General features: G+C 38.2%; 1 protein-coding gene across 3 annotated transcripts in view; it reads left to right on the top strand.

Moving 5' to 3' along the window:
* Positions 1 to 15,872, top strand: part of NUDCD1 (NudC domain containing 1) — an 87,617-nt gene that overhangs the window by 23,639 nt on the left and 48,106 nt on the right. For all 3 annotated transcript variants that reach the window (XR_016235885.1, XM_002710736.6, XM_089335588.1), the window contains exons 3-5: positions 6,221 to 6,406; positions 9,954 to 10,134; positions 14,098 to 14,280. Coding sequence is in view for 2 of the 3 variants with exons in the window: in XM_002710736.6 (XP_002710782.1) it covers positions 6,221 to 6,406; positions 9,954 to 10,134; positions 14,098 to 14,280 (550 nt within the window). In the remaining variant the exon portion in view is untranslated. The remainder of the gene's footprint in view (positions 1 to 6,220; positions 6,407 to 9,953; positions 10,135 to 14,097; positions 14,281 to 15,872) is intronic.

Genomic DNA, 15,872 nt, shown 5'->3' with positions numbered 1-15,872 from the left:
CCGGCCGTTGCAGCCATTTGGGGAGTGAACCAATGGAAAGAAGACCTTTCTGTCTGTCTCTCTTACTGTCTGTAACTCTACCTCTCAAATAAATAAAACCTTTAAAAAAATAAAATACTGTATAATTAGTCTGAAGAAAAACTGAATTTGGTAGTTGTATTTAAAGTGGTGTTTTGAGGAGTGGAAGAATAAGCAGGTTTCCTAGAAATTGCAGTGAGATCTGAAGCGTCACATGTTTCGAAAAGGTTAGGAAGTGGATTTTCTCCTGGAGTTGTGGAATGGTGGAAAGGAGAACTGTTAGAGTGTGCTGCTCAGCATTGGAAGCCCAGCTCTGCCATTTTCAGGCAGCAGAGTTCCAAGCAAATTATATATCTTTGTGAACTTCTCATCTCTTTAAGGTGGGCATAATTTATCCCCCTTCCATGGGTGATATTCTTTAAAATTTTAATTAGTGATTTGTAGATACAGTTCTAAAAACAGGTTATTCCTCTCCTCCCTCCCAAAGTGGGGATAATTTCAAGTGCATGTGATTAGATTATGACTAGATGAGATGGCAAAAAGTTGAAGCAGTTATTTAATGTAATACATGCACAACATAGCCATTCAGAAGGAGTTATCAATGAAATTTTTTAAAAAAATTATTTACGTATTTGAGAGGCAGAAAGAGAAAGACAGATGTGAGAGCCAGCTCCTCCTATTGCTGGTTCAGTCCCCAAATGCTCACAATGGCCCCTGGCTTCCAGGAACTCAGTCCAAGCCTCCCGCCTCACTTGAGCCATCACCACCGTCTCTGGGGATCTGCATTAGCTGCAAGCTGGAGTTGTGATAGAGCTAGGTATGGAACCCAGGCACACCAATGTGGGACAGAGACATCTTAACCAGCATCTTGATCACAAGACCAAATACCTGTCCCCATCAATAAAATTTTAAACTCTGTTCTGCAAATCAGCTGTGAAATGTTACCCAGGTTTTTTAGTATCCTTAAACATAGCTGCATTGCCTTTTTTTGTGAGGGGAAAAAAAAAAGGGTAAGAATAAGACCTTATCAATGCCAATTATATAAAACATTATTCTGAGAACACTTAGTAAAACTGTCAAGGGAAGTTATTCAGAAATAATTTAATGCTCTAAGACTTACAGAAGAAAATATTCCATTGCTTATAATCTAGTTGAAATGGTATCATTTAAGAATTAAATTTCAGGGGCTGGTGTTGTGCAGTGGGTTAAGTCACCACTTCAACACCAGCATCCCATATGGGCACCAGTTTGTGTCCTAGTTGGTCCACTTCAACCCAGTTCCCTGCTAATGGCCTGGGAAAGCAGCAAAAGGCCCCAATTTCGGGCCCCTGCCACCCTTGTGGGAGATCTGGATGGAGTTCCAGGCTCTCGGCTTTGGTCTAGCCCAGTCCCAGCCATTGTGACCATTTGAGGATTGAATCAGCAGATGGAAGATCTCTGTCTCCATGTCTCCCTTCTCTTTCTGTAACTCTGCCTTTCAAATAAATAAATAGATGAACCTTTAAAAAAATTAAATTTCAAAAGTCAGGAGTATTTAGGTGACTTTCACATCGGGTTTTAACTTTAAAGTTCTCTGTGTTACTTTGTGTTTTAATTTAAATTCCACATTTAAATTCTTGAGTATCTTAATCATCCTGTTGGATAGTGCCTTCGTATATTGATAGACTTCTAGGAACCCCAAGCCATATTAATCATATATCTAAAAGGAAATAGTTTTCAAGAGTGGAGAACCTCTTCTCTGCCAATGGCCATTCGGATATGTATAACATCATCCACAGGCCATACAAAATTATCACCTTAAAAATTAGTCTGCTATGGGGCCGGCGCCATGGCTCACTTGGTTAATCCTCTGCCTGCAGCGCCGGCATGCTATATGGGCTCTGGATTTTGTCCTGGTTGCTCCTCTTCCAGTCAAGCTCTCTGATGTGGCCCAGGAAGGCAGTAGAGAATGGCCCAAGTGCTTGGACGCCTGCATCTGCATGGGAGACCAGGAAGAAGCACCTGGCTCCTGGCTTTGGATTGGTGTAGCGTCAGCCATAACGGCCATTTGGGGAGTGAACCAACAGAAGGAAGACCTTAGTCTCTCTCTCACTGTCTATAACTCTACCTGTCAAATAAATTAAAAAATAAATTAGTCTGCTATATAGATTTACTGAATTTCAGGCCCACAAACCATTTGGTCTAGCCATGCCTTTTATGGTCTGCTGGCCTGATGTTCCTTACCCCTGGCTTAAATTGTATGTGAAATGAAGAATAGTGATTTAATAAGTTTAGCCCTGTATTCTTCCTAAAAATTGCTCACTCGGTTAGCAGTGAGTAGCAGATAAAGTGAAGATTACTAGAAACTTTTACTTTGAAACAGCTGTTTTGGGGAGGAGTCCTATTTTATTAACTTTTTAAATTTTGTATATTACACATAAATTTGTCATTTTTAAAACAGCTGTATATTTTAAGGAAAGGGAAAAATTATAATTCCCAAACTTCCCTCCCACTACTCAGACTCTATTTTCCTTTCTTTTCTTCCTCTTTTTTTTTTTTTTTTTTGTGTGTGTGTGTGTGTGTGTGTGTGTGTGTGAAAGGTGAAGTTACAGAGAGGGAGAGGCAGAGGCGGCAGCAGAGAGAAAAGTCTTCTATCTGCTGGTTCACTCCTCAAATGGCCACAACCGCCAGTGCTGAGCCAGAGCAAAGCCAGGAGCCAGGATATTCATCTGGGTCTCCCACATGGGTACAGGGGACCAAGCACTTGGGCTATCTTCCTGCGCTTTCCCAGGTACATGAGCCAGGGACTGTATTGGAAGTGGAGCATCTGGGACTCAACTGGTGCCCATATGGGATGCTGGCATCCCAGGTGGTAGCTTAACTTGCTGTACCACACTGCTGGCCCCTTATTTTCCTTTCTAATGAAAAGCACTTATTGTACCTTTCAAATGTAAGTATCAATGGATTGACATGTGTCTGTCTATGCTGTACTCTATGCTGTCATATCATAATGTCTATCCCAGCAGGTGTGAGTTCATACTGTACATATTCTGCATGTTATTTTAGTTAGTATCTCAGAGATGATTTTTATGTCTGTATTACAAAAATTTACCTCTGTAGATTGAATCATTACTTGGTATTTCTTAAAGTGAATGTTCTATAATTAACCATTTCCTTGTGAATGCCCTCTAAACCAAGAAACATATGTGTTGAACAAGTTTGATTTAATACTTTTTGCAGCAATGGAAAACGAAAATCATAGGGAAACCACAGGTGTCTTACTAAGAGGATTTTTTTTTAAATGGGCTGATTTTAGAGGATTGGGCCTATATTAGGTGATTTTTGTGGAGGATTTAAGTAAGGCTTTACTCTGAATTGAGTACTGTCAGGAAAATAGATAATTCTGTAATGAGTATCTTAATCTTTAAAAGGATGAAAAGAATAAACAGAGGTAAAATCTGTAATTAATAAAAAAGCAGTGATCATATTGGTGTAGGTTAGGGGTGTATTTGTAGCTTTGACAATGTTCTTTTTTTTGAAATGTGTCCATTATGGAATGAGAAGGGTTTTACACTGATCCCTCATAGACACATAGTGCCCTTGTCTCATGTTTATGATTGTGTAACTGTTAATGTTCAACAAAACAGAGCTGTTGGTACTCGGCTAGTTTATAGAAAAACCAACACCTGGCTGATTCAACCAGGCCAGATGTACAGTGTCAGGGACTGCTTCTTTCCTGCTCAACTGATAAACAGAGGGGTTGTTAGTTTTTTGTTTTGGTTTGTTTTGTTTGCTTGTTATTTGTTTATTTGCAAAGAGAGCGTGCAAGCATGTGAGAGAGAACAGGTTAGCTTCCATCCACTGATTCACTCTCCAATCACTGGTTCACTTTCCAAACACTGCAGTGGCCAGGGCTGGGCTGGCCCTTTGCTGGGGTGAATCTGGGAGCCAGGAATATAATCCAGGACTCCTTTGTGGATAGCAGGAACTCAGGTACTTGAGGCATCACTGCTGCATAGGTAGGAAGCTGGAACTAGGAATAGAACTCAAATACTCCCATAAGGGATGCAGGTGTCTTAACTGCTACACTAAACACCTGCTCCATATAAGGGTTTTGTTTTGTTTTTTGCTTTTTGCAGAATTTTTCCTTATCATTGTTACAGTGAGCATTCTTATTGCATAGACTTTTGTGTACAAGTGTAAATTCCTACAAGTGAGATTATATCAAGGGTTATATAAAGTACCATAAAATTTGATTGTATTCATCTCTAGAGGGCCTGTATTTATTTCTACTCCTTAGTAAAACAAGAACGCCTTAGCCAGGAATAGATGTTAGCATTCTAAGATTTTCTGTTATTTTTTTTTTTACTTGAAAGACAGATTTGCCATCCAGTAGTTTACTCCCAGGTGTCCGTAACAACCAGGGCTGGACCAGGCTAAAGCCTGAAACCAGAAACTCAGTCCAGGTCTCCTATTTGGGTGGCAGGGACCCAAGTACTTGAGCCATCGCGTGCTGCCTCCCGTGGTGAACATTAGCCAGAAGCTGCAACCAAGAGTAGAACTGGGATTTGAAGCCAGGAACTCCAATATGAAATATGGATGTCTCAAGTGCTAAAGCATTGTGCTTTAACAAATTGCTTTAACAAACAACATTTGCCTCTCTGGTTGAGGGTTTTTTGTGTTTTTTTTTTTTTTTTTAATGTTTATTTGTTTTTATCTGCTTGAAAGGCAGAAAGAGAGGAGAGGTAGGGAGGACGTGAGGGAAAGGAAGAGAAAGAGAAAGATCTCTTTGATTCCCTCACTAGCCAGGGCTAGGCCATGCTGAAGGCAAGAACCTGGAACTCTGCTTGGCTCTCCCATATGGGTGGCAGGGGCCCAAACACTTAGGCCATCATGTGCTGCCTGCTAGATGCAATAGCAGAAAGCTGGGTAGGAAGCGGAGAAGCCAGAATTCGAATGAGCACTCCAATGTGGTATGCAGGCATCTCAAATAGTTGCTTAACCCACTACATCACAAAACCTGTCCTTCTCATTGAATTTTAAGGACTCTATATTTTATGGATATTTATGACAAATCTTTGTCTCCTATGTGTCTTTTCTTTATGCTTAGGAGAGCTTTTATCAGCCTGAGATTATAAAAACAATGTTCTAGTGAGAGTAAGCTTAATTTTTTTTCCAAAAGTGCTCTAGTATCCTGATGCCATTTGTTGACTAGTTCATTATTTTCCTGAGTGCCCATTGTATATAGTTCATTTAAGTTTTAACCATATACACATGCCCACACTCATACACACACAGAGCTAAACAGTTCTAAAAGCAAGGAATGAAATATATGAATCAATAATTACATTTGTCCTGTAGGAAAACTCTTAATTGACATGTAAAACTTCTGACAACATAAAAAAAGTTGGGAATGCAGCTAGAAATGAGATGAAGTTTATTTCCTGAATTACAAGCCCATATATATGGTTTTATTTTTATTTTTATTTTTTTATTTTTTATTTTTCGACAGGCAGAGTGGACAGTGAGAGAGAGACAGAGAGAAAGGTCTTCCTTTGCCGTTGGTTCACCCTCCAATGGCCGCCAAGACCGGCACGTTGCGGCCAGCGCACCGCGCTGATCCAAAGGCAGAAGCCAGGTACTTCTCCTGGTCTCCCATGGGGTATAGGGCCCAAGCACTTGGGCCATCCTCCACTGCACTCCCGGGCCACAGCAGAGAGCTGGACAGGAAGAGGAGGGACTGGGTCAGAATCTGGCGCCCCGACTGGGACTAGAACCCGGGATGCTGGTGCCGCAGGCGGAGGATTAGCCTATTGAGCCGCAGCGCTGGCTCCATATATATGTTTTTGTAAAACATTATATTGATGCAACTCACCTTACAGCTTGAAATTATAAGGGGATAGTCACAGTGTTTAACAGTATTAATTCCTCCCCTTGTAGTTCTGTCCATGGGTAGCCAGTCTCCCTCAGAGTACATAGTCCAAGAAGGAGCAAGGTAGAGGTGTAAAATGAAGACCCAGTTCTGTAAGTCATATACCATCTATCCTATCTGCTGTATTTTATTTGTTTGAGGTGAATCAGTAATGCAGCTCATTCTCAAAGAGAGGAGAATTATGCTGTCATTCTTGAAGAAGACAGAAATTGTTATACTGCAGATATTTATTTTGTGTGTTTATGGATCAGAGAAGAGTAAGGGGTTCATTTGTAATGTTTGACTTCTTAGGACACTGCCTTAGGAAAACCACGTGAAGTATTCCGACTTCCTACAGATTTGACTGCGTATGACAATCGTCTTTGTGCATCTCTCTACTTCACGTCTTCTACCTGGGTTACATTGTCAGATGGAACTGGAAGGTTGTATGTCATTGCAACAGGCGAACGTGGAAATAGTGCTTCTGAAAAATGGGAGGTGAGTTTTTTAAGACATGTGAAGTCCAGAAACTATAGACAAATTAGACTTATTTGAAGGAACAGTTTGCCAAGGACAATTTATGTGTGATCTCTTGGTTTTTCTAAAGTATTTATATAACATTTTGGGTCTGTGCTTGATTGAATTATCAAATATATGCCTTCTTTGCTTTGATGTGATGTATAAACTGTTCCTGTTTTTTATCTAGGGTTTGTGCGATTGCCTAGAATTGCATTCATTTTTCAAAAAAATATTTTTTTACTGCATTATATGTGTAAAGTACTGTATTTGATAAACAAACAAACCTGCATTGGGATTTTTGAACTACCCACATGTTAGATTTGCTGGCGTTTACATGTGGTCAAATACTGAGTTTACTGGACTGTTTCCTGCTAAGAAAAGTACATTATAGTCTAAACATAGTTTTGTGCCAGTGTTTAAAATGACATTTTTACTTCACTTTTTCTTTAACAAAACATTTGAGATTGAGGGATAGGTTATAGTTTTAATAGTAGTAAATAAGGAATTGATGTCTCCAATGCCAGAGTTTTTGAAGTGGAAGAAAATGGTGTTGAACCTATAATAAAAGGATTTATTATTTCAACTCTTCTGAAGAATAAGTGTATTGTAATATTGCTATTCTCCATACTTTAGCAGGTAGCATTTAACTCTGGGTAAAGAGATAACAAGTTCAATGTAGTTACATATTGACAAGTGTTTTCATTGGACCATCAGATGATATGAGACTGGGCTTAAAAACAACACATACATTCTGCTCATTCTGCTACAAGGAGATTGGTGATTGGAAGGAGTTTTTCATTTTCTTTTTTTTTTTTTCTGCTGTGTGTGTCTCCTTGGCATAGATTAGGCCTTCAATAATTTTTTAACCAATTGGAGATCTGTCTTATGCCCTTTTTAGAATATACTGTGTATAGATACTGTTCTGAAATGTTTCAACTAACTTTGTTTTGATTGGGTTCTATGTGAAGTGGGAGAAGAGTGGAAGGACATTATGCGATATTCATCACTTTAAAGAGAAGTTTAGGAGGGTTTTAGGACTTGGGGGTAATTTTTGTATGAGAGAAGAAGCAGAAGGTGGAAGTAGATAAAGAGCGTGATAGAGCATAAGGAGGCCCAGGGTAGTGATGCTAACGGAAATGTAAAAAGAAATTAAAGAGCAGGGGGCACTGCCTGTCTTCTAAATGTGTTGCTCCTCCTTTGGTGAGGGTGCAGTATATCAGAAGTATCTCAGCTGAGATGCTGGGTTTGTTCAGAAGACTGGAAATTTTAGCCTAACAATTTTTTTTTTTCACGAAGTCCAAATATCTGTTCCTCTCATTCACTGACACCCTTTTACTCACATGAGGAAAAAAAATGCAAACAATATTCTGATACCTACCCAAACTTAGTTTTCCCTTCTTGCTGGTGTCTCTCCACTGTTCCTTAGATAAAAGCAGAACACAGTCAACCAACTACAAATTTGATTTCTCCATCACCTCTGTTTTGACTGTTTGAAGGTTTTTGCTTCTGTGTATTGTACTTAGGGAAATCTTTAGAGTGGATTCCGGAGGTCTGCTATTTGAATAATTTTGGCATCAGTGCTCAAACATAGGGAAACTGATGATTAAGCACATTTTTCAAGTAGGGACATATTTGTGGGGACTCCAGATCCAAGTTTTTAAAGATTTATTTATTCATTTGAAAGGCAGAGTTACAGAGAAGGAGAAATATCTTCCATCTGCTGGTTTACTCATCAGATGGCCACAGTGGGAGCCTGGAACTCCATCCAGTCTCCCATATAGGTGGCAGGGGTTCAGGCACTCAGACCATTTTCTGCTGCCCTCCCAGGTGCATTAGTAGGGAACTGGAATGGAAGCGGAGTAGCTGGGACTTGAACTGGCATTTATATGGGATGCTGGTATTGTAGGTGGTGGCTTAACTTGCTGTGCCACAATGCCACCAACCAGATAAAAGTTTTTTTTTTTCTTAAAGACCTAAGTTTTTTCATTGGTGTTCAATTATTCATTTTTTTCATTTATTTGGAATTCTTGTTTAGGAATTTGTCTTATAGCTTTATTTAATATTTCCTTCAATACAAATGTAATAGTTTTTAGATAACATGTTTGTGGTATAAAAAAGAATTAGAAAGGATTTTGTGTGTATTTATTTCATGCGTGGATTAGCCTTTTTAAAAATGTCAGCATTTCGGGGCTGGCGCTGTATGCAGCGGGTTAAAGCCCTGGCCTGAAGTGCTGGCATCCCATATGAGCGCTGGTTCTAGCCTCAGCTCTCTGGTATGGCCTGGAATAGCAGTAGAAGATGGCCCAAGTCCTTGGGCCCCTGCCCCCATGTGGGAGACCCAGAGGAAGCTCTTGGCTTCTGATCAGCACAGCTCCGGCCGTTGCAGCCATCTGGGGAGTGAACCAGCAGATGGAAGACCTCTCTGTCTGTCTCTACCTCTCTCTGTAATTCTGCCTTTCAAATAAATAAATCTTAAAAAAAAAGGCAGCATTTCTAGGACTTTGGATCTGAACTGGCATTCCAATATGGGATGTGGCAGCCCAAGCAGTGACTTAACCTGCTGTGCCGCAGTACATGCCCAGGCTTATATTTTACATGAAACCTACTGTGTTATCTTTTTTAAAATATACACAGAATCTTGGTTTGGGGAAATAAAATTTACTGATTTTTCATCCAAAGCTTTTCACTTTCTTGTCTTTGTAAACTTTCAGAAAATAAACAGGAAAAGAAATAGTAACAGTAAAAAAGCATACCTGCATATACACTTATACTCACACTGTCCGGAAGTTGAGAGGAAGGGGTCTTACACGGAACAGGAGAACGTTGACGGGCACATGCAGCCTTTGTTGTGTAGAGCACTTTTTTCCCTTGATAATTCTTTTTGAGGAGATTGCTTGCACGTCTCTTTCTACTTCACATGCTGTTGTGATGCCCCCTTGTTTTTGTTTTGAAGCCAACATTAATGATCAGTTTTCTCTGTTACACAAATGAATGTTTTTCTGAGTTCTTTCTTCAAAGAACATTATTTAAACGTACAGCCTATATAAAAGGTTTTTTAAATTTTTTAAAAAGATTTATTTATTTGAAAGGCAGAGTTACAGAGAGGAAGAGGCAGAGTGAGAAAGAGAGAGAGAGAGAGAGATCTTCCATCCACTGATTCACTCCCCAAATGGCCATAATGGCCAGGGCTGGGCCAGGCCAAAGCGAAGAGCCAGAATCTTCATCCACGTCTCCCACGCTGGTGCAGGGTCCAAGAGCCATCATCTGCTGCTTTCCTAGGCCATTAGAAGAGAGCTGGATTGGAAGTGGAGCAGCCAGGACTCGAACTGCCACCTATATGGGATGTCAGCTCTGCACTCGACAGTTTAACCTGCTACGCCACCGTGCCAACCCCTTAAATTTTTTTTAATTCCTTGTAGTAAATAGCCTCCAAAGTAATTGTAAGATTGTAAGAATTCTGCATATTTGCTTTGTGTTATCTGTGTTTATGTAACATGTACATTATCATTTGTAATTTTTTTTGTAGATTATGTTTAATGAAGAGCTTGGGAATCCTTTTATCATAATTCACAGTATCTCATTGCAAAAAATGGAAGAACATTCAATAGCTATCCTACTTCTTCGAATAGAGAAAGAGGACTTGGATATGAAAGGAAGCGGTTTTTATGTTTCTTTGGAGTGGGTCACTATCAGTAACAAAAATAAAGGTAAAACAGAATTCTAGAAACACTCACCTCTCCACTGTATGCCTCCCACCATGGTTCACTTCATCTAATAGATTTTGAAATGCAGAGCTCTCTCTGTAAATGCTGTTAGCTTTTTCTTGGGCATTGTGTTTGGATTCTTGTGCCTACCACGCCTGGTAGAATGAGTATCTGTAGGCAGTTTTTCTTTCGTTACGGTTGTAGAAAAAATTATTTATTTTCACAGCAAGTAAGCCTTCTGTATAAAAGGAAACATTAATAAAGTTCAAAGAATTTAACATGTGCTTTTTTAATATAAATAATGTATACATTATCTTCCTATGTTAATAAATTTTTTAAGTAAATGTAAGTTAATGATACATTACAGTGTAATTTAAATGTAAGTAGGTATGAATGTCTCCATGGAAATGAATACCTTTATTTTTACTGAACTTTGCCTGTTGTTTCTACCCTCAGGAGAATGGAATGTACCTTTTCTCACCTGGTGTGCTTCCATGTGTTAAAAGGTCCTAGACCTTGGTCTCTGAAGCTGTCAGGCTTCAAACTTGACATTAAAAATCTTTCTTGTGTATTAATTTGAATTTCTTTAATACTATTAACTTGCTCTTCACCTTTGCTTAGCACTTACTGCCTTGCCAAGTGACTTTTTTATTTTAAGATAACTAAGGGACTTGGTTTCCTTGATGACTGTTTTTTCCCAGTTTTTATTAGCTTCCTTATTTATAAGTTAATTTAACAAAATATCATTCATTACTATAGGAAATATTTCCTTTACCATAGCTACTAGATTATAATCTGATAAAGGCAATTAGTATTTTTTTACAACAGGGCTTCCCCTTTTATTATAAAATCAACAACAAATATCTATATAGATATTATCTCAAAATAGTTTATAAGTAAGTTGAATAAATCTCTTAGATTTATTCTTTGGAGTACTTTAATTTATTTGTTCTTATTCTCAGGGTTGTAGTTTCATCTCTGGAAGAACACATTAACTTAAGACATTAGATTAAGTATTGGAAATTTTTCTATAAAGAACGGTCTGATCTATGTCACAGCTGTTCAACTATGCCACTATGGTACATAGGTAATACATAAATGAATAGGTACTATGTAATAGGGTAATATATAGGCCGGCGCTGCAGCTCAGTAGGCTAATCTTCCACCTGTGGTGCTGGCTTCCCGGGTTCTAGTCCTGGTCGGGGCTCCAGATTCTGTCCCGGTTGCTCCTCTTCCATTCCAGCTCTCTGCTGTGTCCCGGGAGTGCAGTGGAGGATGGCCCGGGTCCTTGGGCCCTGCACCTGCATGGGAGACCGGGAGGAAGCTCCTGGCTCCTGGCTTCAGATCAGCACAGCACGCCAGCCGCAACATGCCAGCTGTAGCAGCTACTTGGGGGGTGAACCAACGGAAGGAAGACCTTTCTCTCTGTCTCTCTCTCTAACTGTGCCTGTCCAAAAAAAAAAAAAAAAATAGGGTAGTATATAAATGAATGAATATAGTTGTGTTCTAATAATACTTTTGTTTGAACATTGAAATTTGAATTTTAATAGTTTCCATATATATTTAAATAATCAATTACAAAGATAAAATTCAAGGTTAGCTTTTAGGTCATATAAAAATAGTCCTAGATTTGACTTATGCACCATAGTGTGTAGACTACTACTTTAAATGATAGAAACTTTGCTTTTTTTAAATTAAGATTTGTAATTAATCATCTTTTAAGAGAAATTATCCTGCATATTTCTCCTGCCCTTCTTCAAGGCACTTCATTCTGTAACAGCATTAGCTCAATCATGCAGTTCATCAAATCTTCTTGGAAAACAGCAGCAATGAACTAGCCCCATCATCTATTCCCTTTATCTTCCTTTGCATGCCTCGACTAGACAGATACATTTGGATTCAAGTTTCTTGTTTTCTTCTTTTTGTTTTTCTTGATTTATTTATTTGAAAGGCAGAGTTACTGGATAGAGGGAGAGAAGAGATGCACAGAGAGAGAGAAAGAAAGAACAAGAGATCTTCCCATCAGCTGGATCCACTGGTTCGCCACCCAAATGGCTGTAATGGCTGAGGCTGGCCCAGGCTGAAGCCAGAAGCCTGGAACTCCATCTGCGTCTCCTATGTGGGTGCAGGGGCCCTAAGGACTTAGACCACCCTCCTCTTCTTTCCCTGGTGTATTAGCAGGATGTTTTTTATTCTTCCAAGTTTTTAGTTGTATTAATTTTCTTTATGGTTCCTTTAATCATTTTCTCTTTAATGTTTTAGTCCTTCCCTCCTCAACTATTACCAGAATAATTGTGTTATTTTGTCTTTTATTTTCTAAATTAACAGAAAACTGTTTTTGTAAACTGTTGGGTGAAATATTTGATAAATTATATTTTGTGGTCAAGTAAGTTTGAAATTGTGGACATACAATATCCCTGTTGCACATTATTCATATTAACTTTTCTAAAGATTTTTAGGGAGATGTAAAGTTTTAGTCTGGCAATCCCCATTTACTTAATGATGGACTCTACCTTTCGAGATGTTCCTGTTGTTTTCCTTCTCACACAATGGGAAAAGCTGTAATATAAAATACATAATGCTTACAGTTGGATTTTCAAAGGTGGATAAGATGATTTGCCCTGCATGTACCTATGAGGAAGAATAGAGGTTTTAGTTGATACATGCAGTTGCAAGCCTACTCTTAAATATGTATGAATTGAATGTGTGTATGTAGGTGAGGATTTAGAGTAAAAACAATGACAGATGTTTGAGAACATATTATTGTTTAAAACATAACACTGAGTTAGGATTTTCAGTTACTCAATTTGGATCTTACAAAATACAATCCACTTTAACAATATAACAGTGTGGAGGCCAGCACTGTGACATAGTAGGCTAGGCCTGTACCTGTGGCGCTGCCATTCCATATGGGCATGGGTTCGTGTCCTAGCTGCTCCTTTTCTGATCCAGCTCTCTGTTATGGACTGAGAAAACAGTGGACCATGGCCCAAGTGTTTGGGCCCCTGCACCCATGTGTGAGACCCAGCTGATGCAACTGCTTCCTGGCTTCAGATTGGCCCAGCTTTGGCTGTTGCGGCCATTTAGGGAATGAACCAGCAGATGGAAGACCTTTCTCTCTGTCTCTACCTCTGTCTGTAACTCTGCTTCTCAAATAGAGAAATAAATCTTAAAAATAAAAAATTAAAACAGTGTAACAGTATAAGTAAAGGTATAAACTCAGGTGAAATGTTGTGAATACTTTTCAAAGCAAAAAAACAACTGTGTTCATAGAATAAATTTAGTTAATGTACCAAAAACTTCAGAGATGCAGTTCATTGTTTATGTCTTCATTGTTATAAGTGCTATTATTTATGTTTGATTATGGTAGACAAGCACATTTATCTTTGATCTATATAAAAATTATTTCTACTCTGTATTTTATTTTAAGAAAATCTCTTGTTAATAGTTAGAATAGGCACTTTTCCCTTATCTTCACTTTGTGGCTCTTTTCAGAAGATGCCTATCATATGGGAAAGTAGATAGGCTTTAGTCAAGGAGAAGGTAGGTCCTTCAGAAGCTGATGTTTCAGGTCAGTCAGTCACTTTGAAGGTCTAGAGCTCTGCTAGCCAATGTAAGTTTCTGTAAAATGGACATGTTGTATATGTGTGCCATTCATGGTGGCAGCCATGTGTGGCTGTTGGGCAGTTGAAATGTGGCTAGTGTGACTGAGAAATTGAATTTGAAAATTTACCTAATTTTAATTAAATAGGTGCTTGCAGCCTTTAACTACCACATTAGACATCCCCGTCTAGAACAAAGTTCATCAGCTCCAATATTTTAAAATAGGGACTAATTTACAGATAGTTACGTTGTAAATTTTTATCCTTTTTGTCAATTTAAAATATATGATTAATATTCACATATTTTCAGAATTTTCTTGTGCGTTTTTGGTAATTTTTTTTAAACTACTTTCTTATCTTCCAGATACTAAAAAATATGAAATCATTAAGCGGGATACTCTCAGTGGAAAATCGGTGCCACATTATGCAGCTATTGAGCCTGATGGAAATGGTCTCATGATTGCCTCCTACAAATCCTTCCAGTTTGTTCAGACTGGTCAAAATTTTGAAGAAAATATGGATGAGGACACGTCAGAGAAAATCAAAGGTAATTTCACTTTGAATCCTTCTAGAGCTATTTTGTGTTTATGTATATTCATATTTTTATATGTTTGTCTTTCCAGTCAGGTTATAGTTTCTACCAGGGCAAGGTAGATATTTAATTTTTTGTTATTTTCTTTTATATTTCCCACAACAGTTCTCAGTAAAATATACTACCTAACTAGTGTGAACTGATTTAACAGTTGTAATTGTTTTGTTATTTTAATTACCAAAACTATTTTTTAAATACATCTATATCTTGGTGTGCTTGAGCAGATGTTTAATAAATACTTACCAGAGGAATGAAATGCTTTCATTTGCAGCATGGTGGTTGGAGCTGGAGGACAGTATGTTAAGGTGAGAAAGAACAGTATGTTCTTCCTCATATGTGGAAGCTAAGACAACTCAGTTGGAACATGATAGTAATTAGTAGAGGGAGGGAGACAGGGAAGGGTTGAGGGGATAGAGGGTACCAAATCAGAATTATCTGATTTGTAGAAGGGATAAGTTTGTTTTCTGAGCAAAGAGAAGAGAGGTACTTCATGGCTCCAGTCCTGGTAACAGAGAGGGAGAGATGTCGATTGCCTTGGTTTGAGAGCAGTGCACATCGCATGTATGTGTTGAAACATAACTAAGTAATATATATGTTCTTACTTTCATAGTAATCTGAAAAAAGGTTCCTTGAGGCAGAATCACTAAGTTTTGTCAGTATTGAATGAACAAATAAAGATAAGGTTTTAGAATGAAAAAATTAACAAGGTCTTTCAGCAGAAATTTGTATTTGTACCAAAGAATATGTACTCTTTTACAGATATTTATGAGAAAACCCCTGTGTGATCATTACAGAACTATTAGCCAGAGTATAGTATAATTTACTTAATGGTAATTTTTACATATTTAATAATTATACCTATCATTCTTAAATCTTCCTTTTGTGTTAAATCATGTAATGATTAAAATGAAAATTAGCTTCATGTTTTCATATAGAGTTAAGAAAATGAGTTCTTTGTAAGTTTTTGGAAGTATTAGTACATATTGGAAAAGGTTTTCTCCAGGGCTTTTTATATATATAAATATACATATTTATATATAAAATATATATATGCATCTTTGATACAAAATATGCTTGGTGGTCTTTTATTGAGCCTCTTGATACCTTGGTTTCCTGATAACACCATATGTGGGGTTTTTTTGTTTGTTGTTAAATTACCCCTAAGATCCATCTTCAGATAAATCCACCATTCTGTCTTAATTTTAATGTTAAATGCTGCCAGGAGAGGTATTCATATGCTAGACCATATGTCTTCTGAAAACTCTGGTGAGCAATTGCTCAGGAATGAATGAATGTGTTAATATTTGGAACCATTCTGCCTAGATAGCTAAGACCTTGTGCCCCCCCCCCTTTTTTTTCTTTCTTCCAACATACAGCTTTCATTTAATTTCTTGTGGGTGGCAGTGACCCAACTACTTGAAGCATCACCTGCTCCCTCACAGTGTCTGCATTGGCAGGAAGCTGAAATGGAAAGCCAGAAGTCAAACCCAGGCACTCCAGTATGGGATGCAATTATCCTAACTGGCTTCTCAACTACCTTACTATTT

This window comes from Oryctolagus cuniculus, chromosome 6 (assembly GCF_051225735.1).
Source record: "Oryctolagus cuniculus isolate XC-2025 breed Fujian yellow rabbit chromosome 6, ASM5122573v1, whole genome shotgun sequence".
NCBI lineage: Eukaryota > Metazoa > Chordata > Mammalia > Lagomorpha > Leporidae > Oryctolagus > Oryctolagus cuniculus.
This window is presented reverse-complemented; position numbering and strand designations above follow the sequence as displayed.